General features: G+C 38.4%; 1 protein-coding gene across 4 annotated transcripts in view; it reads left to right on the top strand.

The window, feature by feature from the left end:
• Positions 1 to 249: 249 nt before the first annotated feature.
• Positions 250 to 26,435, top strand: part of Apool (apolipoprotein O like) — a 55,812-nt gene continuing 29,626 nt past the window's right edge. Inside the window, exons 1-2 of one of the 4 annotated variants that reach the window (XM_048417849.3) lie at positions 250 to 361; positions 24,405 to 24,509. In XM_048417849.3, the coding sequence (XP_048273806.1) occupies positions 347 to 361; positions 24,405 to 24,509 (120 nt within the window). In that variant the 5' untranslated portion in view covers positions 250 to 346. Of the gene's footprint in view, positions 362 to 10,162; positions 10,242 to 20,407; positions 20,502 to 24,404; positions 24,510 to 26,435 lie in introns of those variants that run through there. The other 3 variants (XM_087902581.1, XM_087902582.1, XM_048417848.3) reach the window with 3 other exon arrangements.

The following is a 26,435-nucleotide window of genomic DNA, read 5'->3' as shown; positions in this document are numbered from 1 at the left end:
GTTGAACTTGAGTTTTAAGTTCTTATCCAGACAAATCACATAAACAAACAAAAAAGTCTTTCACCCAAGAAGAAAAACTTCTAATCGGAGTGGGGAGACTGTTCTGAGAGTCTATGGAGGACTGGAGTGTCAATCAAAGAAGTCTCTTTCTCCAGAGAACTGTTAACTTTGGCAGCCTGGTTGACAAAGCAGCTGCAGGAGGGCGGAGAAAGGGCAGGAGCCAGCGGACTAGCAGCGTAAAGGGGAGGGGCTGTGGTGACGCAAGTCAAATTGAACTCCTTTGTCCCTTTTCGCTCTCCGTCCGATAAAAAAAAAAAAAAAAAAAGGAGCGGAGAGGGTCATAGGTATGGCGGCTTTTAGGGTAAGTGAAAAGAAACTTAGTTTTCCACCCTTCGCTCGCTTTGAGCCCACAACATTCCCATAATTGTAGAAGGGTCGTCCATCGTTACTTCTGGAGGGAGCCACTCAGCAAGTGGCGGCCTGGAGGTGCGACTGTGAGAATCGGGATCTTTAAGAGTTGCAGTCTCAACACACCTGCCTAGCAGCCTCCGTAATCCCCTGCAGTTAAGCCAGGGCGGGCTTTAGTCCCTTAACCCGCTGTGCGGTGAAAAGGCCGGGGCAACTAGCTGCTTCGACAAAGAGAAAAATAATCTTTGGCATTTGTCTTAGTGCATAGGGCGGGGCTCAACGACCCGAACGTAGGACTTCCTTCAAAAATTATTGGGGAGCAAACAGACCCAGATGAGACGTCCCAGGCTCTGTATTGGAAGAGGAATTAGACATAGTGTTGTTACTCCCCGTCGAATAACAAGTTTCTGTGAGGTTTTTAGAAAAAACGTGCTTTTATGTACTAATCGGGGTAAAGGAAGCAAGCCAGCTGACTCTTAGGTTTCAATATTAGTTTACAAATACTTATGAACTATAGTTTTTCAGTGTATAATGACCCTGTTAGGCCCGAAGGAGATAAGAGTGTCAGTAATTTACCAGTATGAAGTTGATTTTAAGTTGGTTTAGTGCTGTTCTTTAGTTTCCACTCTTACTGCATTTCCGCGGTTTGGGACCTCAAACTTTCCCATGAATTATGGACCACTCTCCTAACTGGACTCTACTCCCTCCATTCCTCTGATGGAATCCATTTTCTCTGTGCTGCTACAGTACTTACACTCCATTATCTGCTCTCAGGGGTCAGGTTACACTTCTAGATAGCACCACCACCTAGCCTCTGCTTTTCCAGCTTCCTCTCCTCTCACCCAGGAATCCTCCCCTCTCCATACTCCTTTTACCCGCTCTTTCTTCAATTCCTAAGGTGCCCTTGCCCATTCCTATTTAATTTCTACCAGGCACGTCCAACCAGCCTTTTGATAATGGAACAGACTGAGTTCATCTCGGAGAATCACAATCAAGTTTCAAAAACAAAAAAACCAAAATTATAATGTTTAAATAAGTTTACAATTTTGTGTGAGGTAGGATGTGGTCTGTAGGCACAGGTAGGGTACGCCTGCCTGCTCTCGTTGCTAAGGGAGTGTTCTTGACCAACTGTAATAATGATCCACACAAGATAGTTATTGACAACCATACTGATAAAAGTTCTAAGTCCTTTTTTGACGGCCAAACCAAGAGTGAGTTATGACTCTGAAAAGTTTTGTGGTGCCCAAGTTCAGGGATACAGGGCTATTAAAGGCAAAACCCTGAGTTAGATGAGGGTCAGTAACCTTGAAACATTTATTTCTGGCAGAGTATAGTAGTTATTCAGACATAACTTTTCCAGTTATTTTGGTTAATACATCTGGACTATGGCCAAGGCCATGGAAGTCTCACATGTTGCCAAGGCAGACATGACCATTGTGGGGAGGGGTAAAGGGCTGAGAACTGTCTAAGCAAACAGAAAATGGAATCAGAACAGGATGGCATTACCTTAATCATTTCATTCCCCCGTTTGGAAAAGTGATTTTTAAAATTTTTAACTTGGATAAAGGGTAAATACTGGTTCCCAGTGATCACGAGTCCAACAGAGGCAAGTTTTTGTCTGATGAACTTAAAAGACAATTTATTGTATTAGGCCCTATAGCAAGTCTTATAAAAAGGGTGAGTAAGGGAACATCCAGGATGGTGAAAAGTTGTGAGCCATGGCTTTTAATCAGACATTTTATGGGATCAGAAGTTATTTCCTTTATGGTTTTGATCTAAGCTATTTTTGTAAAGTTTTTTCATGATAATTTTTGATTTATCAACTAGATAGACACCACACACCTTCAGCTACACTCCATGCCTAGAGAGAGTCCCTGACAGAAACAGTTTGTCAGCATTGAGACAGCAAGTCTCTCTTACCATCATACAGTCTTCCCTGGGACATGAAAATTAAGTGTAAGCCTTGCCCATTTTGGAAGACTGTTTCTGTCAGGGACTCTCTCTGGGCATGGAGTGTAGCTGAAGGTGTCTGGTGTCTATCTAGTTGACAAATGATCTGTTGTAGACTCTTTTCCCCATATTAGAGCTGTAGTGTGCAAAGCAGTAGTTCCTATCATCCTCCTCTCCCCCATCGTGGGAACGAGGCAAGGGGCAGCCTCCTATACTGCCGGCGGGCACATGATTCTCCTAGTACTCACAGCCAAGGAAAGAATTCATGTGACTGTGCAGGAGCTGGTAACAGGGTGGGAATCTTAGATCGTCTAGGCGATTTCTTCAAATAATTGTTTAGATTACTTAAGGAAATTCACTGAGGGTTAAAGTGTATTTCAGATTCCCAACACGAGGCCACGTACACGGGCCCAGTGTCACTTCTGCTTTTGTTCTCAGGCTAGTTCTCAAAGCACCCCCAACCCAGCTTATTGACTGACCTGTAAGGCATATTATCTCCAACTGCTCCTTTTTGTATGCCATGGCCTCCATGGTAGTCTCATCAGTTGTTTGGAGAGGGAATATTTTGTGGTTTGAGTGCCAAATCCAGGTTATTAATTGCTCTGCAGGGGCCCCTGCAAACTATTTTTTTTAAGACAAGGTTTCTCTGTAGCTTTGTAGGCTGTACTGGAACTAGCTCTTATAGACCAGGCTGGCCTTGAACTCACAGAGATTTGCCTGCCTCTGCCTCCCCGAGTGCTGGGATTAAAGGTATGCGCCACCACCACCCGGTTCCTGCAAACTATTGGTTGTGCCCACCAGGGGCAGCAGCAATCAGGTAAAATAGCCACAGTGAGGGTTGGCAGCAACCAGGGTTCAATGTCCAGGTCACCAGAGATCTAGAGTCACTGTGGACTGCACTAGCCCAAAGAGGTCAGAGCTCTGTTGTTACCTTCCCACCCAGCCGCAGTGGTCTGGTGACCCACAGCAGTGGTCTGTGGTAAACCGATAAACCTGCCCTGCTAGCCTGTGCTGTGCAGTAGTTAGGTGGTGTTGCAACAAATGGTATTATTCCACTGCTGTGCAGTAAAAGCATAAGAGAAGGCTTCTCTAGCCCTGACATTCAGCTAGCCACCGATCCTTTGCTCTTTTCGCTATGAGAAAGCCCCTCCGATGAAACCCCTTGTCAGCTGTCAGTCATCCTCGCTTGTACATTGTCAGTCAAACAGGAAGCTAGAAATTTGAATCAGATGTCTCAGTAGAGAATTCCCTGTCAAGCATAAAATAGTTATCATGGATTAACAAAAGCCATACCATCCATGTGTGGTAGTGCAAATCTTTATTCCCAATACTGAGGAGGTAGAGGGCAATGGATCTCTGAGTTCGAGGTCAGTCTGGGCTGTAGAGTGACTTCCTCTATATATAGAAAAAAAGAAAAGAAAAACTGTCCTTCCCACTTCCCCATCCCTGCCGTGTGTTAGGAAATGGAATCCCCACTTTCATCTTCTCCTCCTTCTCTTCCTTCTTCTCTTCCCCTCTCCTCTTTAATAACCCACTGAGGTAAGCAGGGTGTAGGTATAGAATCCTCCGCTGGAGAATGGTCTCCATACTAGGGGTTAGACCACTGAGAACTAACTCTCTCCTCCCCTGCAGTCATAAACTGACCATTGCTCCTCATTAGGGTAGCGGACGCCCTCTCCAGTCCTTGTTGGAACTTTGATTGGCTTGATGTAGGGTAGGCAAACAGAGGTTTTGAATTCATGATTACTCCAGCATGCATCCAGATGTTTCACAGTGGTTTTCTTAACTTCTGATTCTTACAACCCTGTCTCCCAGTCTTTCACAGTGTCTTTGAGCATTATGGGACAATGAGTGTGATGTAGATAGCCAATTTGGGGCCAAGCACTCCCTAGATACTTGCTTTTCTCACATAGTAGTTTTATTTCTAGTTTTTAAAGGAATATCCAAACTGATTTTCAGAAGCTGAAACAGTTTATACTCAAACCAGCAATGTATAGGGTCCTTTGTTTAGGTCCATGCCAGCATTTCCTGTCAGTCCCAGATGATGGTCATTTTGACTTAAGTTAGTTTAAATTGGGTTGTTTGTTACCCTCCAGTCTCCAAGAAGTGGTTCAGCCTGCAGCTCACTTGAACATTGATTGGTGTGGTAGGTTGAATACACAGCAAAAATCACAACAAACACCCTAATTCCAGATGTCCAAGTCTTGTCAAGAAAACACATACTATATGAAAATAAACACAGTATGTCTCTCACATCCCAAAGCATATTCTCATAGTTTCTCACAGGCTTTTATTTTTAATTTTAACCCTTTGAAGTTGACTATTTGCAATACTGATGAGCAAGGACCAAATTATACAATTTTTGTTATTATTATACTTGGGTTGTTTTTGTTATTGTTGTTCAGTTACCACAATTTTCCCCAAGAGTTTTGCAAGAAGATAACAGTGTGTGTGTGTGTGTGTGTGTGTGTGTGTGTGTGTGATTTTTCACTTTTTAGTACAGTATCTGCTTCACATTTTCTAGTATAATAAACAACTGGTACTGAAAGACTTTCTGTTCTTAGTAAATTTAATGATACTTTATTTTTTAGAGGTGATTCACTTACTATTTCCAGAAGAAAATAAGCACCTTGATATATACAGGTCCTCTAGTGACTCACTGGTGATTACTCTAAAACAGGGCACTCTTGTCTAAGACTTTTATGTTGCTGCTAAGAAATAGCTCTTAGGCTGTATCTCCAAGATGAAGCATGACTATCTCTTTTTATCCCTTTCAGTTTCAACTAGAGAAAATAGTAGTATATCTGTTAAAGTAGAAGATGAGTTTAGTGGCATTTGTTATTATCACAGACTTTCTTATCCTTGGAAAATTGTCTGGTATGCATAGGGGTGTATGTAGTCCAGAATTCAGAAGAAGAAAGTAAGATATGCTTTCATGGATAAGAAAGATTGTCTGAGTCTCTTCTTTATGACCCAAATGAAGACATGGTCATTAACTCAGTGTACTGTAGATCTTTCTCACAAAGATGTTAAAAAAAAATGTTTTGGGGGAACCATGCTCTATTGATAGCATTTCCTTTTACTGCAGGACACAAATGTACTGTTTGGGATTGCTTGATAATGTGTTTTAGAAAGGATTTTATCATCATAGGATTGATTGGGCCAGAAGATATATTTTGAAGGTATTGTATTTTGAAACATAAATTCCGATAATTAAAACAGTGATATGTCTGTTATCTGCCCCTTGCTTGTAAAACCTACCATTTATGTTACATCTAATTGTAAAGAATTTGCGAGCTCCCTGGAAGGCAGGAGGCAGCGGGTCCCCAGAGCAACTAGTCCCAGGCTGGACCCCGGCGCACCATGAAGCAGATCTCCAAAGGTGGCTGGTCCTCTGGGCGTCCCTGGCGGCTAGCCATGTGGGTGGTGGGTGGGCAAGGGGCAGACAGATAGGCACATCATACAGATGGGTTTGCTGCAAGCTGCCGGGGTCCCTAAAGCAGCCAGTCCCTGCTTGGGACAGCTTACAAGACCTAGATCACTGGGCAGGTCTCCATGTGACTGCGGGCTGGCAAGGGAGACAGATAAACATACCATACAAAGTGAAGTTAGACATTTATTAGATGGGTTATGGAGGGGAAGGAAAAAGGGGAGAAGGTGAAGAGAGAGAGACAGAGAAGAGAAAAAGGGAGAGAGAGAGGCTACCTATCTGAGAGAGGGAATAGGAAGAGAAAGTCAGGGTCTGAGGCTGCAAGCAGGAAGGGAGTGGGCGTGGCTTATCTCTTAAAGAGACAGCAATCATTACACTAATAATCATTAGTTTATTCTGGAACAGATCTTGATCTCTCAAGTTAATTTCTGTTCTACCCCCTACTTGTTATTTCATAAGTTATGTATGTATGCCTCTGTGTTTATTTTCCTCTGGTGTGTACACATTAGCTTTGTAGAAAGAGCATATTGCCCAGAAAGAACACCACTGGTATAGTTACTCTCTTCCCTTCTCTGCTGAAAAGACAGATAGTGAGAAAGAAAGAAGAACTAGTAAATAGAGATTTTAAAAAAGAACTGAAAAAAAATACAATTTGGAACAAATGATAGTGGAAAAATAAAGAGTGGTGAAGGAATCGATTCCAAAGCAGAGCAATGATTTAAAAGAAGCGGTGGGTAGCCTGCTTTTCCCTTTAGCTAGGTTGGTGAAATATAACTTCCCATTGTTCTCCACTTCAATCTTGTGGTCCAGTGTTTACATGTAGCTTTGTGATGATGTATTTTCCAAAGAGTAAATGAAAACATGAAAAAGAGCCAAATTAGAAGTAGAAAGCAGATAAAGGAGATTTATTCAATGCAGCCACATTAAGAAGAGGGACAAATATACCCAGTTATTCGCCCACGTCACTCTTCAGAGTTCTGAAGTGATGTAAACTTTAAATAGAGGGCCAAGGATGTGCACACCTAAGCAGTCCCAGTCAAGGTGTGGTTCTGCCTATCACTGGGCTTCAGTCTCATGATATAAGATGGTTGGCAAGTTGTTAAAACTAGGTGAAATCTCTTCCCAGGTGACAAGTTTCCCATTTGACTGATGTCATGGGGGAAATTACCATTTCTTTGGGATCTGTTGTTTCAATAGTTTAATAGTCAAATTAAGAGGCATCTCTTTAGAATATCTTCTCTTCTTAGAAACTTATTCCAACAGTCTCCTTTCACCTTTTCTTGACCTACACAAAATGCTATCTATTTAAGTAAAATTTAAGCAATTATAGTACAAGTATATTTTTCCCTAGAGAACTCACTAGTGAAAAGAATATTCTAGCTAAAGTATATTGATCTAAATAGAAAATTCTATCTATGTGTTTGATACAGTATAATTAATTTTACCAAGATTTTTTTCATGTCATATGCAAAGTTGAATTCTCTCTTTAGTAAGAAATGGCCATGCTCCATTGTGTACTAACAAATGATCTTTAAAATTTTGAAATTTGTTCTAGAAATCTATTAAAAATTATTACCTCTTTTCTTTCAGCACCTTAAACATTTTGTCCATTTTAGTGTTATCTTCTTAGAATGTTTCTTAGAATGTGAAAATTTTTGTGTATACCGAGATAAAATATTGTTTTAGTATTTGAACCTGTGAGCATATGCAAAATTTTCAGAGTAAATACATTTTGAGGGAATATATTTTATAATTTTCTGTTTTTCAGAAAGTTAAAAGTTAATAGCATTGAATCCCTCCTACAATTATATTAACCTTAAGATTTTTAGTTGTTTTGTCGTTTATTTTAATTGCCACTACAAAAGCTTAACAATAGCCTTTCAATAACTGTTACATCAAAGAGCTTACTAGATTTTGTATTTCTCCTACCTTGTTTACAATTGTGGATTCTTCACTACTTGAATATGAAGTCACTGGTTATTCAAAGTCTCAGAGTGATATACTGCTACCCAACAGAACTCTGTTTTAGGAGAGAAAATAAGTTGCATGTATTTAAAAATAATAATATAGCATTATATTTATAAGTTCCAGACTGTTGCTTCACACAAATAAGAGTTATATGAATTTGGAGAGAAGGATTTGAGGGAGCCAGTGGAACTTGAGCCAGTCTTTCAGAGAAGGGCAAAACTAAGAAGATGAAGGGAGTCTATGGACTGAGAGAAGAGTGTGCTTTACATGTTCGAGGCCTGGGAAGATTCATTTAGCTAGAGTTAAAGGGTGTATGGGCAGAGAGGAATAAAGATGGTTGTTGAGGTGGGAGAATGAAGCAGCAATTTAGAAAGATTAATTTAGCAGTCCTCTAGAATTTATTTAATTGTTTAGGAATTTTATAACACATAAAGCCTAAACTGAAAACAACTTGAATGGTACCTCCTTGAATGTTTCTATTTAGTGTTCCTTTCGTACATCTCTACGGCCTCCTCTTTCCCTGCATATCATGTACATATGTTTAGATGTGTGTGAAACATGGCCTTTAGGGGGTTTTTAAAATAGAATTGCTGGTTTTGACAATGTATAGTATTTGTCTGACCTTGATATCCATGAACTGAATTGAGTTATGCCAATCTTGTGCTGTTTCTGAAGGATTCTAATTATATCGACTGTATATGTTTTTATTTTTGTACTTGTTGGATTTTTATTTACCTAAGATAAAGTTTCAAGTGCCCCTCAGTAATAACTGCACTCCCATTTAGAGTCATAACATGTTTAGAAATTCTAAAATAATTTAGTACTTTCACATATTTGAATTAAAATTCAATGTTTAAAATATATTATTATTTTGGTTCTATTATTGAATTATACTGCACATGAAGCTGAGCTGTTCTGGTTATCTTATGATTGGCCTTTTAAATTCTAGAGCTTTAATTTTTATGCAAATTAATTTCACATGTGCCATGTTATTTTCATCCATTTTAGACTAGGGAGTTAAACCCATTCTTCATTACTCACTCTCTTCTGTTTTTCAGTTCTACTAATTGAACTATGTTATAGCTGTTATAATATTTAAACATGAGGTAGACCTGAATGGATAATTGAACTCAGAAAGAACCTTAGAAATTGCTATCTTGAAAAGTGTTTTGGTGTTGTTTGCTTTTTTCTTCATGAATGTATATTATTGGCTTTATGGACGGACCGGGTGATTTGCTCAGTGAATATGTGACAGCCTTTTCCCCCAGTGCTTTTCAGTCCTTCAAGGACCTTGCAGAGTACTGACATTTATTTACTTATCTTGACCCTTTCAAAATATCATGTATGTTTTCTGACACAGAGTAAGCATCCAGAAAATGTTAATTATCTACCACTTTTCCATCACAATGAACTTTAGAGCACAGTTTTTGTGAGCATATTCATCCTTAGATGTGTCACACATTACTACTTTCTATTAGTGTCTCTTGATATTTAATATTTCAAGAAAAGACCAGCTCCTGTGCACATTTCAAATAAAAGACATTTGAATGTGAAAAACAGAACAGAGAGATGAAAGAATCTAAGCTTTTTTGAATTGTAGAAAACAGAAAAATGATTATGTAGTCACATTGGGAAGAGTGACAAAGAAATCTAGGGAAAATGTACAAGTCCATCTTAGAATTCCCCGAGTTTATCTTGGGGGCCTGAAGTGAGATTAAAGTTAAAATAGAAGAAAATCAAGGATTTGCACAGCTAAGCAATTCCAGACAAGGTGTGGTCCTGCCCACCATTGGTCCATCCTTGTGTGAGATTCAGTCTCATCCTTTAATGTAGTCTAGCAAGTTGTTAGAACTGTGTGAAATTCTTTCCAAGACACAAGTTCTCCATCTGATTGGGTCCTAATCTTTGTTCTAGCATGAGATTCCAGGGAGAAAATTCTTTAGGATTCATTGCTTCAGTTGTCTGAAAATGAGATTGAGAAACCTAAGTGTCTCTTTAGAATAGCTGTATTTTGTGCCATGCCAGTTATAATTCCGCACTTTCTGTTTTAATACTGCAGTCTTGAGGTGGAATATGTCTCCTTGAAACAAATATAATAAGCAATTCAATTAAAGATCAACATTAAAACACATTTAGTTAGTGTCAGGTAGCAGTGCATCAGAACCATTTTTTATAACCTTTTGGCTTTTAGTTACTTTAGCAACTTCATTTTGTTCATTCAAAATAGGCTGTCATCATGAAGCCTAGGTTGGCCTCACACTTCAGGTTTTCCTGTTTCAGTTTTCCAAATGCTGGGATTCTGGGAAAGTGCTACTGTAACCAGTGTGACTTTATTTCAGTTTCTATCACTTCCCCTTTGTCTCCAAACAATATTCTCTGAAGGCATTACTGATTATCCACCTGGTGGTTTGTTCTCCGTTGTTTTATGAAGTCAGAGAAATATTTGTCCTGGTGCGTCTGAATTGATCTACATTGAACGGGGTGGGTAAGTGACAGATGCCAATGAATTAGTGCCAGTAATCTCTTTTGACTCAATTTTAAGTACCTGAAGTACAGTAGAAGCAGCTCTGCTTTCTGGCATACCTGAAGTTCTTTCTGCTCATCATGTGGGTAATGTCCTAGCATTTCAAAACTGCTCAGGGTCATTTGTCAGAAACTGTACTTTTATAGAAGGTTGACAGTTTAGTCATAAGACTTTAAAGAAACATAACCATCAAGATTAAAACTATTTTGAAAATTAATTTTAAATATTTATAAATATCTAGTACCTGTTCATTTTTATAAGGTTTACATAGTTTGAGGCATCTATACATGCAAAATATCAAGAAACTATTAGCATAATTATACAGAAGTACTATTTGAAAACTATTTCTATAACAAAATATAGAATCTTTGTCTTAGTAGAATTAGTCTCTAGCACTGACACTCAAAATCTCTTACAAATTTGGGGAACAGTGCTAGTTTTTACAAATAGATCATATACAAGTACAATAGCAAATTACTTATCAGAGTATATATATTATAGAGACAGACAGTGCTATATCTATAGCACATATATTATGTGTTAAGTATATAAATTTTTAATAAGTATATAAGAATATTATGCATACATACAAATGCGCACGCACACACACACACACACATACACACACACACACACACACACACATACACAGTATCTCCAGGTTTTAATTAGCAAGATTTCCAGAATGGCTGTTTTTAATGCCTGTTTAACTATGTAATGTAAATGGAAGTTTCTGCCCTGCCTGGTCCTCTAGCCGTTTAGTCCCAAAGAAACACACAGAGGCTTATATTAATTATAAACTGTTTATTTGGCCTATTAGCTCAGGCTTATTATTAACTAGCTCTTGCAATTTAAATTAACCCATAATTCTTCTCTATATTTAGCCACGTGACATGGTACCTTTTCTCAGTGAGGCATTTTCATCTTGCTTCCTCTGCATCTGGCTGGTGACTGCAACTCCTTTCCTCTTCCCAGAATTCACCTCATCTAGTTGCCCTGCCTATACTTCCTGCCTGGCTGCTGACCAATCAGTGTTTTATTAAACCAGTGCAAGTGACAAATCCTTACAGTGTACAAAAGTATTATCCCTCAGCAATGTAAGACAGTAAGAGGTCAGCATTATACCATACACATAATGAAATCATTGTATCCAGAGGGTGGGAGGGTCTCTGAAATCCCATTGTTATCTGTTTTAAAGAGGTGTCCATTGGTTTTAGGAGTTAGCAACTAAAGAGAGCAAAGACAAAAAAGAACATTAGCAAAGTTCAGTTCAGCATGACAAGACACCATCATTTGTATTGGTTGTTTCTTTAAAGAACACAGTTAGGTGAATCTATGTAGGTGACAGGAATATTTTTTGGCATTTGGAACATCCCATTTACCTATCAATCAAATCATTTATCCATGTTTATTAAATATATATGTCATGCTATTTGCTGCATGTGCCAGTGGCCAAGACAGATATCATAAGCTTTATTGGTTATTGGAGAGAGAGAGAGAGAGAGAGAGAGAGAGAGAAAATATTTTTTTTAAGTTGAAAAATGCAGGGTGTTTAGAGGACATAGTTTAGGACTAAGTTATCCAGTCTAGGACTCAGGGAAGTCTTTCAGAATGGAAGAAATGGCTGGGAAGATTTTTTATGTTAGTTCTCCATAATGCACAATCTCTAAGTTGTGTCTCATTCTTATACAGGCTAGCGTATGGCCCATGGCCCAGGATATACTGTACATTTTCTGGTTTGCTGTGCCCATTGCTCAGACTTGCTCTGGCTGGCTACAGCCTGTTACTGTGTAGAAGGAGCCGTGGGCCGCTTCCTGCAGCCCGCCTCCCAGCTAGCTTTACCCCTGAAATAATTACACGGAAACTGTATTCTTTTAAACACTGCTTGGCCTCTTATTAGCTAACTCTTACATATTGATCTAACCCATTTCTAATAATCTGTGTAGCACCATGAGGTGGTGACTTACCAGGAGGATTCTAACCTGCAGCTGTCTCGGAGAGGAGAGTCATGGCGACTGCTTCATTGCCTTCTTCCTCCCAGCATTCTGTTCTGTCTACTCCGCCTATCTAAGCTGCTGTTCTATCAAAAGCCAAGGCAGTTTCTTTATTAACCAATGAAAGTAACACATAGACAGTTAGTCCTCCTCCATCATTTCCCCTTTTTCTGTTTAAACAAAAAAGAAAGGCTTTAACTTTAACATAGTAAAATTACATACAACAAAACAGTTATCAAGCAAGAATTACAGTTACAATATTTTTATCTATTTTATCTTTTATCCTAACTAAGGAAAACTATAACTATAACTAACCATTCTTCAACTCCATCAAAGACCCCAGAAGGATATAATATTACCTAAGTAAACAAGAAATAAGCAACTTCCAAAACTCTAGAAATGACAGAGACATCTCGCTGCCTGGACAGTCACCCAAAGTTCTTTTGTACTGTTGGGGCATCCGTCTTCAGCCTTCAGGCCCATAGTATCCAGCAGACTTTTCCATGAAGCAGGAAATTTCAAAGACAGTTCAGTCACTATCTGCTGTGTCCTGCAGAATGTCTCGCCGACTCATGAGTCAGGAACCCCAAAGAATCATCTCACCTTTAGGCAAATTCAGCAGTCCTCTTTCTGCAGGTTCTTTGTGTCCAGTTTATGCATCAGTCCAGGCAAGAGCAGTTTCTTGCCCAAATGGCTAACAAACTCCATAAGGAGCCTCTTCGATGCCCATCTTCCTCTTGAAGTAGATTGTGCTGCCTGGATCAGACGTATCTCATTGTCATGAAAAGCCCTAAGTTATTAAAACATTAAAATGCCATATTCTGTAGTCTTTGAAAGATATGAAGAATGTCTGTCTAACTAAAATATATCTCTATATATCTAGAAAATCTAACCAATATGACTACAAGCTTGATTATTATCGATGATTATCTATTAACAACCTATATTTCCTAATTATACACTACATTTTTAAAATGAACTACATAATCACAATACCTTAATCAATATCAGAAATACATATACATATAACAAAATTGACCTTAAATTTATATCACTAAAGCGAAATCCATACCAATGCAAATTATTCATATCTATATCATATCCCCCTTTATATGTAAAAGAACATTTATAAACAATATTTGGGAATATGGACGTAGTTATTTCTCTCCAAACTTCTTCCTGCTGAATAGGGGCTCTGTTATTCAGGTCTTTCATGGTATAACCTGTGTGCTAGATTCATCTCAGTCGGCAGTTGAGCAAAGTAATTTCTTGAGGGTGTTCACAGCAACCTTTCAGGAGGGCGTGGTCTGTCATACCATACTGGGATAGAAGCAATCCACAGGGTCTCATCCTCTGTGAAAACAAAAGAAGACCCTCTCCAAAGCATCATATCCTTAGACCCAAATTCTGAACTCATAATACCCTTAAGAAATCCATTCTGGTTCTGCTTGACAGCCCATATAATGAAATGTCTCTCTGTACTTAGCTCCTTTACAGTCAAAAGATTCAAAGAAAACACAATAATACAAAGAATCCAGACTCTTCGTGAATTTTCCATTTTTACGTGGCTTATTTTCCTTTATTTCTTTTAATCTATAACTATCTGTACTCTGTCTCTTTAAAGACTTTACCCTTTTTTTTAAGACATTAACTTTATTCTCTATATTCCTTTTCTTCTCTCTCCCAAGCCTAGGTACACTGATCCAACACTGTGACCCACTTAGAGGTCTTTTAAGTCTGAATCTGTCCTGTTGTGAATCTGTAATTTTTTACTATCTAGGAGCATTTCTTAATATACTAAGCAGTTCTTAAAAACTTAAGTTGCACCATGTAGAGGTAATATGGTACCGCCTATTTTCTGCCCAGTCTAAACCTTAACTGCGCTTTTATTATGATAATTACGATCGTTAAGATCGTTCCTGCCTGAGGTCAGCACAGTTTAGCATGGCAGAGCGGATCTGGAGCCACTCCAGCCTCAGAGCCCCTTACAGTTCCAGGCATATAGCAGGTCCACACTGGAGCTGCACTCAGCAGTTTAATTCTGAGACTGAGTGTGCAGCACAGAAACTCTTTTCATCCAAGTTACATCCAAATCTGACACGCAGAGCACTGCGCAGCCTGGAAATATCTCTCTGTTTGGAGGCAGAAATCCGCCACGTTCTCCCACCTGCCTAAGCTGATTCTGCCGTCTGCCCAGGTGCAGGCAGGGAGCGCTGAGCCATTGGCATGGTCTCAGAGTACTTTCTTCCCGATCCCGAGCAGGCACACAAACATCCAGTCCCATAAAAGCCATTGAAATGCTTTAAAGCCAGAGTTTGCAACGGCAGCACAGCCCAAGAAGCCGCGTTTTAAAATGACGCAGCTTTTTCTCTGCCGCAATGGCTGAAACAGGAAATCTCTCTACGGCATGTCCTAGCAAACAGCAAAAAGCTGTGTTAAATTCTATATTTGTGTCTAGAATTTTTTTTAAGCCCTCTTAGGTTTTATGTGGAGTTAGTTACCACGTTGGAGCGCCACTCTGTTGATGTCTCTCCTTCCATACTGTGCTGAGCAATAATATTTGTTGGCTGTTTTGCATGTATGACTCTTACATGCTTTTAAGCTTATAAACGTATAATATAAAGATTTGATGCACAGTTATATGTTTCTAGTCACAGATACATGAGGCACCAATTGTAGTAGAGTCAATTTAAATTACTTACAAAGTTGTCATTTAAAAGACTTCAACACAAAATAGATCATGAAATAAATTTTGACTTTGTTTAGACACTTTTCTAAGTAGGCGCAAGTCTGAAACACAAACATCAGGAAAAATAAGTTCATCACAAAGAGTAAGACAATCTGTTTAACAACTTTTTGTTTTAGAGATAAGAATTAAGTTCTCATTTTACATTGGTACCTTTGCATTAGAACATTAGCAATTTTGGAGTAGGTGAATCTTACTAGTTCTCAAACTGGATTTTTATAATTGGGGTGAGACACCAATTTTTATTTTATATTTTTTAGCCTTGACATAAATTTGTATTAAAGACAGACTAGATTTTGAAAATAAATACAGAAATAACTAACATTATCAAGTTTTAAATTGTCAGAAATTAGAAAATGTGTGTGTGTGTGCGTTTGCACACACGCAACCCTTGTTTGTGTGTGGGGTGTCCACGGAGATTAGAAGAAGGTATCTGATTCTGTGAAGCTAGTAGTATAGGCCATTTTGAGCTCCCTAAAGTGGGTGCTAGGGACTGAACTCTGGTCTCTGGAAGAGCAGACTTAACTCTAAACCACTGAGCCATGCCTCCAGCCCAAATTTGCATTTTTCTGCTTCACCAAATGGAGGTAAAAAGCAACGGATGCTGGCTGAACTGTGAAGATGAAAAAATGTCCCCGGAGTAAAATGACTCCAGCAGCTGGTGGGAATGTCCATCTTTCCTCTTCACTCAGAGTCAGCTCGGTGCTAGTGGCAGACACCCCCAAAATGTGTCTAAGGTAAATCTGAGTTGCTGTTTTGTTACTGAATTTGGAGAGTCACAACCTGTTCCCCAAGCCAGGTTTGGGTGTCTGTCCTCAATAAGATAATTAGAAGAGTCAAATTAATAGTGGAAAGCACGAAAGGGAGATTTGTTTAATGTGGCCACATTGGGAAGAGGGTTAAAGAGATCCAGTGAACTCACCCAAGTCTATTTCCCAGAATCTGAGTTCTTGAGAAGCCACTGAGTCAACCAGTCCTTGTAGTTCTGCCTATGTCTATACTTCCCTCGATAATGGAGAGTAAGGGTTTGTTGTTGTTAAGTTAGTTTTAACTGTAGATTCCAAAACTTTTACCAGTAACCCCTTAAATGATACTAACTGTATTGAATTATCATGAAGATTTACAAACTCGGTGTATTTAAAGTTCCCGGAAACATGATAAGTGCTCCCCAAATACAGAATAAAGTGTCTTTGGAGAACCTTTATGTGACTAGAGGCATTGCAGTGAGGTGTGGCACAATATACTATATTTCTACCAGAGAGCAGAGCCATTGCATATGGGATTTTAACTCACTGTGGTTTTTCTTTTCTAACCTCCGTGTGCCTCCACTACCATCATTTGCTCTGTATCTGTTCGTTCTTATTTTTTATATTACTTGTAATTTCTTTTGCTTCTTGACTAGGACATTATTTAATGTAGCTTTTTTATAAAGACTGCCACTGGCATACCCTTGCCCCAGTTCTTTAACTCTTTCTTTCAGTTAGTTATTGGAAGTTCAGGGTATTTGTCTTGTTTCCTTTATCCTCCTCATGATTTTAGGACTTCACTAAAGGTTCTAGATAGCTAATATCTTTTGAATATTTTACTTTCACATATGTGTCCTATGTCTCTATTTGCTATTATTGTTTTTTAATGCTTAGGTTGAATGTAATTTGTGAAAAAGATGATTTCCAAAGTGTCTGAACAGGAAAATGAATCTTCTTTGAATTGTACTGCTTGATTTTTTTTTTTAAAATTAAACAAATGTGTTAGTAAAGTTATATATGAGTAAGGGAAAATATTTCTGAAGAATATGATTTTCTCCTTCCTTATTTCAGATATTTGGGATTTTACTTGATTATGTGTCCCCATAACATTGTTAGGCTGGAAATAGAAAATTGATATTCATATGTTTTATAAAAATATATTTAAAAATTCAAGGTAATAGTGAATAATTACCATTAAAAACCATGCTTATTGTAAAAAGTAGAAAGAGTAGATATAATTACTCTATGTTTAGATGTTGGCTTTTATATTTGTATAAGGAAAACTTAATGATTTGCTATCATTAATTTGTACTAAAACATGTACCTGGTACAAACCCAGAGATAAATTGGCTACAAAGTCTCTTAGATTTATTTGCTTCAATGTAAGATGAAAATGGTAAGGTTCAAAGTAGCATGAGGAACCACATCTAATTAAAGGGTTATGGGAACCATCATTGTGAGCCCTTATCTAGCAGTTCCTGGGTCTGTGAATTAATTAGTCTGGTAAAAGAACTTGTACAACAAGTTTGCTGACCTGGGTTCCATCCCACATAGGTAGGAGAGAACAGACTTCAAACTTGTTCCCTGACCACAATGTGTGAACTGTGGTGCTTGAACTACTCCCTTGCCCTCACCCCCAAGTCAAAATAAAAACAGTGATTGGTTTTCAAAAATGACGTTTTCTGGGGCAGTGATCCAGAATTTAGTCAGAAGAATCCTGAAGGAATGCTAAAGGAGACACAAAGCTAGGAAAATAATGGATGGTGTGTTTCCTCGGAGACAGTGCTGGGGAGGAAGAGGCAGTTGTTTTCTGTGTTTTTGTCCCAAGAACAGCGTCTGGGTTTTGTTTAAGACTGAGAAAAATGTAAATCAAATATATTCCTGCTTTTATGACCACCATTCACTGAATTATAGAGTTAGGCCATCTTTCAGGAAAACCTGTCCCATATGATTATAATGTTTCTCATTTTTAATATTTCCCTTTATCCTTCTTGGAAGAATGACACCATTGTATTTCTCCCCAGTGACCATGATTAACTTTCAAGGCAACATATATATATATGCTCTGAATGGATAGATACAGAGTTACAAATGATAAGACAGTAGTTTAATCTCTCCATTTTGAAAGAATCACAAGTTTTTAAATGTTGCAACTCCAAAGCAATACTGTTTAATAAAACTGTCTTCAATAACAGAAACTAAGTCTGTGCTATGCAGTAGATTAGCACCAGAGACACATTTATCTACTGAGGCCTTGAAATGTGTCTTAGTGGGATAGAAGACCTAACTTTTAAATTAATTTTAATTGATCATAGCATAAATAGCACCTGTGATAAGAGCCCTAAGTATCTGCCCTAAACACTTCTTTTTACAAATAAGACATGACTAACTAACTGGTTTTTCTTAATTTGCTTAAGCACAGATCTGGGACCTGAGCATAGTCGTGCTGTGAGTAGATACTATTTCTACATCTGAAGGTCTCAGAACTTTTAAGTTGCTGATCAAATGATGATTATTTCTACTGCATCTATCATGTTTAGTAATACTTTGTATTGTTTCTTTTCTTACCATACCAATTCTACTATCCCTGTCAAAAGAGAAAATAGATGGTCTAGCAAGATGGCTTTGTTTTTAAGGTACTTGCCCTCCATACCTGCAGATTTGAGTTTGAACCCCAGGACTTACATGGTGGAAGGAAAGAACAAACTTCTTCAAGTTGTACTCTGACCTTCACATATGTGAATGGCAGGTACTCATCCCAGAACACATACAAAATAAGTATGGGCAATTGAAAAAGAAAGAAGAAAGTAGAACTTCAGAATGAAGTATTCAAATTAATTTGGGGCACTAATTCTTAATTATGTGTATTTAATTTAATATTGGCATTCTTTATTTCATGTGTATGGGTATTTTGCTTCTGTGTATTTATCCACACCACTTGTGTGTATGGTGCCCACAGAGGCCAGAAGAGAACATGCAACTGGAGTTATAGATGGTTGTAAGCTACCATAGATCTGTGCTGGGAATTGAACCCTGTTCTCTGGAAGAACAGCCAATGTTCTTGACCACTGAACCATCGCTCCAGCCCTTCATTTAATTTTTAAAGTTAATATACAAAGTATTAAATATTATAATGTCTTTGTAAATAAAGTGTGTTCTAGTTGATTCTCTCTTCCTTCATATCTCCATCCCCTTTCCTTCCCTGCTGTTCCCTTGGATTCTCCTCTCCCTGAGTCTTCTTTCTGCTTCCCCCTCTCCAGGCTGCTAGGGCACCTCTTCTAATAGTAACCTTTATTTCTAAATTATTAGAATTTCCCTGTAGTTTCCATATTCACAATGTTTGATGTGAGTAAAACTTATGATATAATCAGTGCAACATCACTAAATATAAAGTAATTACTTCTGATGACTCCCTTTTCTGAGAAAAAAGGTGACAATAGCTTATTTGCTACAAAATCATATTCTTGCAAACTGTCACTGTTGTTTACCATCATACATTGTCATAATTAGAAGAAACTCTGGACGATTTGTAGTTCAACCTCCTTTCAAAAGTGGGGAATCTGAAGCATAGTATACACAAAAGGTCACATAGTAAACTAGTAACTGAACTGAGGCTAGAACCCAATTTTTCTTTTCCACAGCCTTGTGTTCCTTCAGTGATACCATTTTTACCTTTGCCTTTTAGACGCTCACAAGTGAACTAGCCCCAGGGCACTGGATAGCACAAAATTCTATTATGCTGCTAATGGCTGGCCTGTATTTTGATGACTAATCTCAACTTGTCACAGCTCATTAGGTACTGGAAATAGATGCACTCAGTTCCTGAGCCAAATTTTTAAAAGCATTTTATACCTGTAATATTGCAAGCACAATTGAATTTTGCAAATCTCAATTTGAAAGACTAGCTAGCTGTTTGCTTGTGGTACTTGTTGCATAACTATATTCCAGGGTGCCAAGCAGCTACTGAGGCATATTACCACAGGTGTCTAATATATGATTTCTTTTTCTTTGAGCAAGGAGAAAATACAATCACTTTTCTGAATTATATTGATCAAAAGTCTAAATACTGTGGTTGTAATTCTGTGAGAACAGATTATATAATGTAGGCCAGCTTCAGTTTTCTCCAACAGTGAAACTATTCTGACCTGCCCACAGCATTTGCTGCTGCTATTAGATCTGACATTTTAAAATGTCGTGGTGGATTTCATGAGCAATTTTTTTTTTTTAGGACTGAATGATCCCCTTGATTTTAGATTAAAGGCTGAGAAGCAATCAAAAGTAAATGATAAACAATTAATTCACAAATTTCTTGGGCCCACATCTTTTCTATTAAATCTCCATATCTATGTAGTTAAAGCTGTTATCGCTGGCAGAGAAAATAAGTATATATTCTACCTCTGACCTTAAAGAGTTAATAGTCAACTTGGGGAGTAAATGGTCATGCTGGTGACAGATGAAATAAAAAGCTCAGGATAAGAGTTGGGGAGAAAGAAGACTACCTGTAGAGATTGGAGATAGATTACAGAGAACATGAAAGGTAAAAAATGGTTTTAAGCAGTGTGTTAGGAAAGAGGAAGACAATTTATTTTCTTGATGCAGGATGGTGATCTGATTGACAATAAAATTATCTTGACTTGACAGAGGCAATTACACTTGGCTGAAGTTAAGATGAGACTATAGAGTCGTGGCCATGGGCTAGAAGAGACTAAGGATGACAGCGATGATGATGATGGTGGTAACTGCTAATATATACTGATCCTTTTGTCTGTGTTAGTTCCTTTGTGATAGGTGACATTAGACATATGGACATTGACACATGAATTCACTTTCTCAGGGCCACATCATGAATAAAAAGTAGAACCATAATTTACATTCAAATTTGACTCTGAAATCTGCTGTCTTTTTACTGCTTCACCAAATAAATGAGAAGGGCTTGGCTGGGTTGGTGGTTCCTATAATCACTTGTGTCCTGTAGTCGTTTGTGTATAGCTATATTATTAACACTCATTGACATAAGCTGTTGAATTACATATTGTCTCTCCTATTAGTAAACATAGACTCTTTGAGAACACACATCATACCTCGTAACCTGAGTAGAATTTCATTACAGTGTCTGTGTGACAATGTTTGCCTCTTCCTCATCCTTCTGCCTTTTCTGCTCCCTCCTCCACTTCCTTGGATGTTGATTAGCTTTGTCTAAGCATGAGTTACAGTGCTGTTGGCCATGAGGTCAGTGTTAATAAATCAATAAAATATATTAAATAAAATATCTTGAATTAGAAATGAATGTGAAACGAGGTTATATATTGATGAAAATTAAACCAGTGAATCACGGAAAGCTAACCCTGGGTTTTCCCCAGGAACTGTGGTTCCCAGCTACTTTATAGAGCAGAGCAGTCACAAATAACAAGAATCAATTATTTTCATTATAAAAATGCTGGTAAGGGATGAGTTGTACTGGAATGAGAGAGTAATGTGCTGTTTATCTCTGCTATTTATAATCTTTATGTTACAGAGTGCTCTTCCTAAGGCCTGCTCTCTTTTGGGAGGAACAAGTTTTAATTCTCATTGGTTTTAAAAAACTCATTTATAATTTGCCCTTGACAAATTGTTACTTTTGCAGTTACAAATAGTTTTAGCTCAAGTTCTGTCATTCTTGTTAAAGCTAGAGCACCTCTTCCTAATTTTAATGCTACTTGATTAATTGACAGCCTTACCTTATAATTTTATAGTATTCTTAAATTCCTCTGGTACTTAAAAATAATTTTGTTTGTTTTTAAATCAGAAATTGACAATGTTTTGTAGTATTTCTGCTAAGGGTCAGATAATACTTTTGGCTCTGTGGAATATATGAGGTCTGTAGTCACATTTACTTCTTTGCTCTTCCTTTTAGAAACCTTAAAGTATGCTTTACAATCATTATTTTAGCTCAGAACTCAGTCCAGAATTGGCCCAACATTGTAGTTTGCCAGCCCTTGCTTTACTGTTTCAGCATGTTGTGCCATCAACCACTCCTTTTTGCGGATGGAGTAGCATCTATTTCACTGTTTTAACTCGTACTTGAAAAGGATAACGTAAGCTAATTTGTTTTTGTATTAGATCTTAATTACCAACCAATTCATGTGAATTTATTTTAAAGTCTAGATGATATTACTGTATTGCATGAAATAATGTAACTACTCTAAGACTGTCCATATGTTATAATACATCAAAGGTATTTTTCTTTTTATCTAGGGATTACTATCTTAGGAAAAAATAGTTTTTAAATACTATGGATTTGACCTATTTCGCATAATCATCATAGAGTTTTAGTATCAAAATTCCTTAAGTTCATAGGTAAGCATGCTTTACGGCATCAGTTTTAATAATTTTGAATTTTTGTCACGAATATATTGTGTATCTAGGTACAACAGCAGAATTATCAAGAGACATGTATCTGAAAGTTCTTGTAAAGCCAGACCTGATTTAGAACTTGCCTTCCTGCCTTGGATTCCCTAGTGCTGGGATTATAACTGTTTGCCACTTAGAAGTAGTGGCATTAAACATTCTCTGTGTGTGTGATGTGAGTATGCATGTTTATTTGTATGTGAGTGCACACATGTGTGAGAGCACTTGCTTGTATGTGTGTGTCTGTGTAGGCCAGAGGTTGATATTACTTATCATCCTTGATCACTTTCCATATTTAATTCAGTGAGGTGGGATCTCTTACCGAAACCAGAACCCTGGAACTCACTATTTTGGCTAATCTATTTAGGCAGCTTGTCTCTAGGAGTTCTGAGTCTGTTTCCTTAGTGCTGGGATTATATGCTGACTCGCAGGCTCTTGAGCTATTTAAAGTCCATGACAGGGATCCATACTCCAGTCTTCTTATTTGTATGGAAAGTGCTCTATCCACTGAGCCACTTTGCAGCCAGATATTAATGTTTTACTAAAAATGTTTTATTTCCAAAAGATATGCTAAAAATAGAGAATTCAAATGTATTATACTTGTGAATTTACTCTCATATTAAAATAACTAATAATCATTTTATTTTTAAAAAATTATACTTACTATATTACCTTAAAGTATATATTATTTACTGCGATGCTTTGAAGTAAAAACTAGTTTTGCAGCCTCCTTGGAGTGAGTGGTATTTTGATTCTTTATTTAAAAACTTTAATGAAGCACAATTTAAATTATGTGGATGCGGGGATGTTGTGTGTCAGTGCAGGTGTTGAAGGAGGTCTAAGGCATTGGATACCATGGAGCTGAGTCACAGGAAGTTGTGAACTGTCAGTTGGGTGCTGAGAACTGAACTCGGATCCTCTACAAGAGCAGTATGTGCTCTTAACCACTGAGACATCTTTCTAGCCCTGGTATTTCTTTGTTTTAAAATTGCATTTATGTTTCCATACAGGGTATTAGATACCATGGCATTTCCAAACAACATGTGTTCAGTAGATTGTCTTCTCTCATCTTTTCCACTGCCCTGCCCTGACCCTCACTTCTGTCCTATACCCAGTTTCTTTTGCTTTTTTAAGTCACTGTTGTGCTTTTTGCACACTCTTCTTCTTCCATGTTGTCTGGTTTTACCCTTTCTTGTTCCCCTTCCTAGTTTTATAGGCTTGACACACAGTTAAAGGCATATGAAAATTTCAAGAAAGTGGATGATTCTGGAAAGCATAATATTAACAGAATAGCCCCAAATCTTCCATGTTTTTGAGTTATATTTCATTTATTTATTTTGCATGCACCAGGGTGAACATGTGTCACTGTGTTCATGTGGAGGTCAGAGGACAACTCGTCTGTGGAGTGGCTCTTTTCTTATCTGGGTCTTGGGGGATTGAATGCTGGTGGTCAGGCTTGATGGCAAGCACCCTTACTAGCTGAGTCATCTCCCCTGCCCTTTTAGTTTTGATTGCATGTGTGCCTGTGTGATGTGCGTGTGTTAGTGCAGTCATCCACGTACTATGGTGTGGTTGTAGAGGTCAGAGGATGACAACTCTCAACTTCCCAGGCAGAATTTCTCTTTCTTTCTGAGACATGACATACTCCAAATTAAATGGTTCAAGAGCTTCTGGGAGATTTTCCTGTTTCTACCTTCCATTTCCCCAGGTATTTCAGGTGTGTGCTGCTGCATCTGGCTTTTTATGTGAGTATCAGGAATTTCACTCAGGTTCACAGACTTGTAAGTGCTTTTACCTGCTGAGCCATCTTTATCAGCCTCTCAGTTGAGGTTTGCGAGACATAGTTTTATGTTGCCCAGGCTGGCCTTAAACTTGTTACGTAGCCAAGGATCACTGTTAAACTTCATATTTTTCTCCTCTACCTTCTGAGTGCTAATATTACCAGCATGTACTACCTGCCGCAGTAGGTTTCTGTAGTATTGAATACACTCTAGGGCTTTGCGCATGCTCGGCAAGTGATGTTACCACTTCTAGAAATACATGTTCATTTAAAATTAGACTTGGCAGAAGACAGCAAGATTTTTGCACTCTACAAGAGTTAAGGCAGCACAAGGGGTTTATGTAAATGGATAAAGTAATTTGCAATAGTTGAATATTTAACATATCTTCCAAGAATCCCCCAATACTTATCAGGAACTTAGAAACAGAGGATCTTTTCACTACAGTGGTCTTTTCGATATGTCTTTTTCAGATGAGAAAGTTGACAACCATGCCTGCAGGTCTGATATATGCATCTGTAAATGTACATCTGGCCAAAGAAGAGGAACCCAAAAAGCAGCTAGTAAGACCAGAACAGGTAATTGACCTACCAAAGTTTGTGAATTTTGAATGATATAGAGATAATGGAAAAACTATATAGGTATTTTGCTACATTTATCATAATAGATGTTATATATTTTATAAGTATAAAGAAATAGTTATGAGATATCTAAAATATATAATATATTTTAGTAGAAACACAAAATTGTAATTTCAAAAATGGTGATATTTTTCTTAATAGCAAACCATTAAGAATGGGGTCTTCAGCCACAAAACCTTCGACCTACAGTTTGTCCTGCCTGAACAGTGTTCTGGACCCAGATCCTAGGATAATTGTCATCACAGAGACCAGCAACTGATGGGGACAAATGCAGAGTCCCACAGCCCAACCGTAGGCAGAGCTCAGGCTGTCCTGTGGAGGAAGGATCAGATAGGAGAAAGCAGAGGGGTCAGGGACACCGCAAGAACATGGTCCACAGTATCAATTGACTCAGATTCATGGGGGTTGAAGAGATCCGAGAGCCTGTAGGGGTCTGACCTCGGGCTACTGCATATATGTTATGATTAAGTAGCTTGGTGCTCTTGTGGGATTCCTATCAGTGGGAGCGCGGGCTGTCTCCGACTCTTTTGCCTGCTGGTGTGACACTTTTCCCCCTACTGGGTTATCTTGTAGAGCCTAGATGTGATGGTATGTGCCTGGTGCCTGGTCTTGTAGTATGTTATGGTGTGTTTGATTGATGTCCTTGGAATGTTCATCCTTTTCTGAGGAGAGATGGAGGTGGGGTATATCTGGAGAAGAAGGAAGGTGGGGGAGAGGCTGGGGGGAGGGGAGGGAGGGGAAATTTGTCAGGATGTAATATATGAGAGAAGACTGAAAAATGAATGGGGTCTTAGAAAATGGGAAGCACATGGGAAGATAACATTTAAATGTTGGAACAGCTTATTTTAGGCTCTTTCAAATTGGATACTCCTGGTTATATTCATGATGGGGAGAGACACTTGAGTTTGAGCACTCTTGTCTTGTTCATGTCTTCTGCTGGCTTTGAGCCTTTATTAGAAAAGAGTCTGATGTCTGCCAGATCTGCCTTCACTTTAGTAGTTGCCTTTGCTTGCATTACAGGGGCTTTGCTGTCCATTTCTCTTTGCAGTCTGTATGCTGGACAGGTTTTTACCTGCCCCATACTACTCAGCTTGTACCCTCTGTGGTGGCTCATCTTGTAATTATATGGTGTCTTCCAATTAGGTTGGGGTTATGAGATGCAACCATATTACTGCTATTTGTTTTTGTACTTTGAAGATCTTCTGAGTATTAATTACTCTGCTGAATGAATGCAGGTGAGGGTATCAGGTGAATCACCAGAGCTTCACAGTTCTTGGTGTCTATAGCAGAGCAGGGTTGATAGGTGGTGGTTCCGGAGATGGATTCACATACCGAGCTTAGGCCCAGAGCTATCAAATGCCAGTGCTATTCTCAGTTGATGAGATATGGTCCCATGAGCCTCCTGCCACCTTCATTCTTCCGCCTGTAGGTGTCTGGTCCTATCACTTCCTCTGTATAAGTGTTTCCCAGAGCTCTCTCTTATCCTAGAGCTGGGGCAGATGAAATTTAAGCTCCCTGACTTATCGTTGCCCCCTTTTCTCAGACCTCCAGGTAGCTCAGTTTTAAATAATGAATTCTATATCGTTAGAGTGCCTAACTCCTGCCCTTAGAGTGACTTGTAGGATTCTCTTCTGCTGCCTTGTCCACTGAAGGAATTACTCTCTCATCAAAACTTAGAACAGGTGCTGAGGCTTGTTGTGGTTTTGGGGTTATCCTAGAAGTAGGGCATTCTGTCTCTTTCACCAGGATTGCCTGGCTTAATTTTTGGAGGCATTCTTTGCTTCCCATCCTCCAACAGTCAGTGAGCCATGCAGATGGAGCTCTCTTCAGCTTGGCTTCTCTAACATGAGTCTTTTTTCTCCT

The sequence above is a fragment of the Myodes glareolus genome, chromosome X (assembly GCF_982192425.1).
Source record: "Myodes glareolus chromosome X, mMyoGla1.1, whole genome shotgun sequence".
Classification (NCBI taxonomy): Eukaryota; Metazoa; Chordata; class Mammalia; order Rodentia; family Cricetidae; genus Myodes; species Myodes glareolus.
Note: the sequence above shows the minus strand (reverse complement) of the source record. Positions and strands in the feature narration are given on the sequence as shown.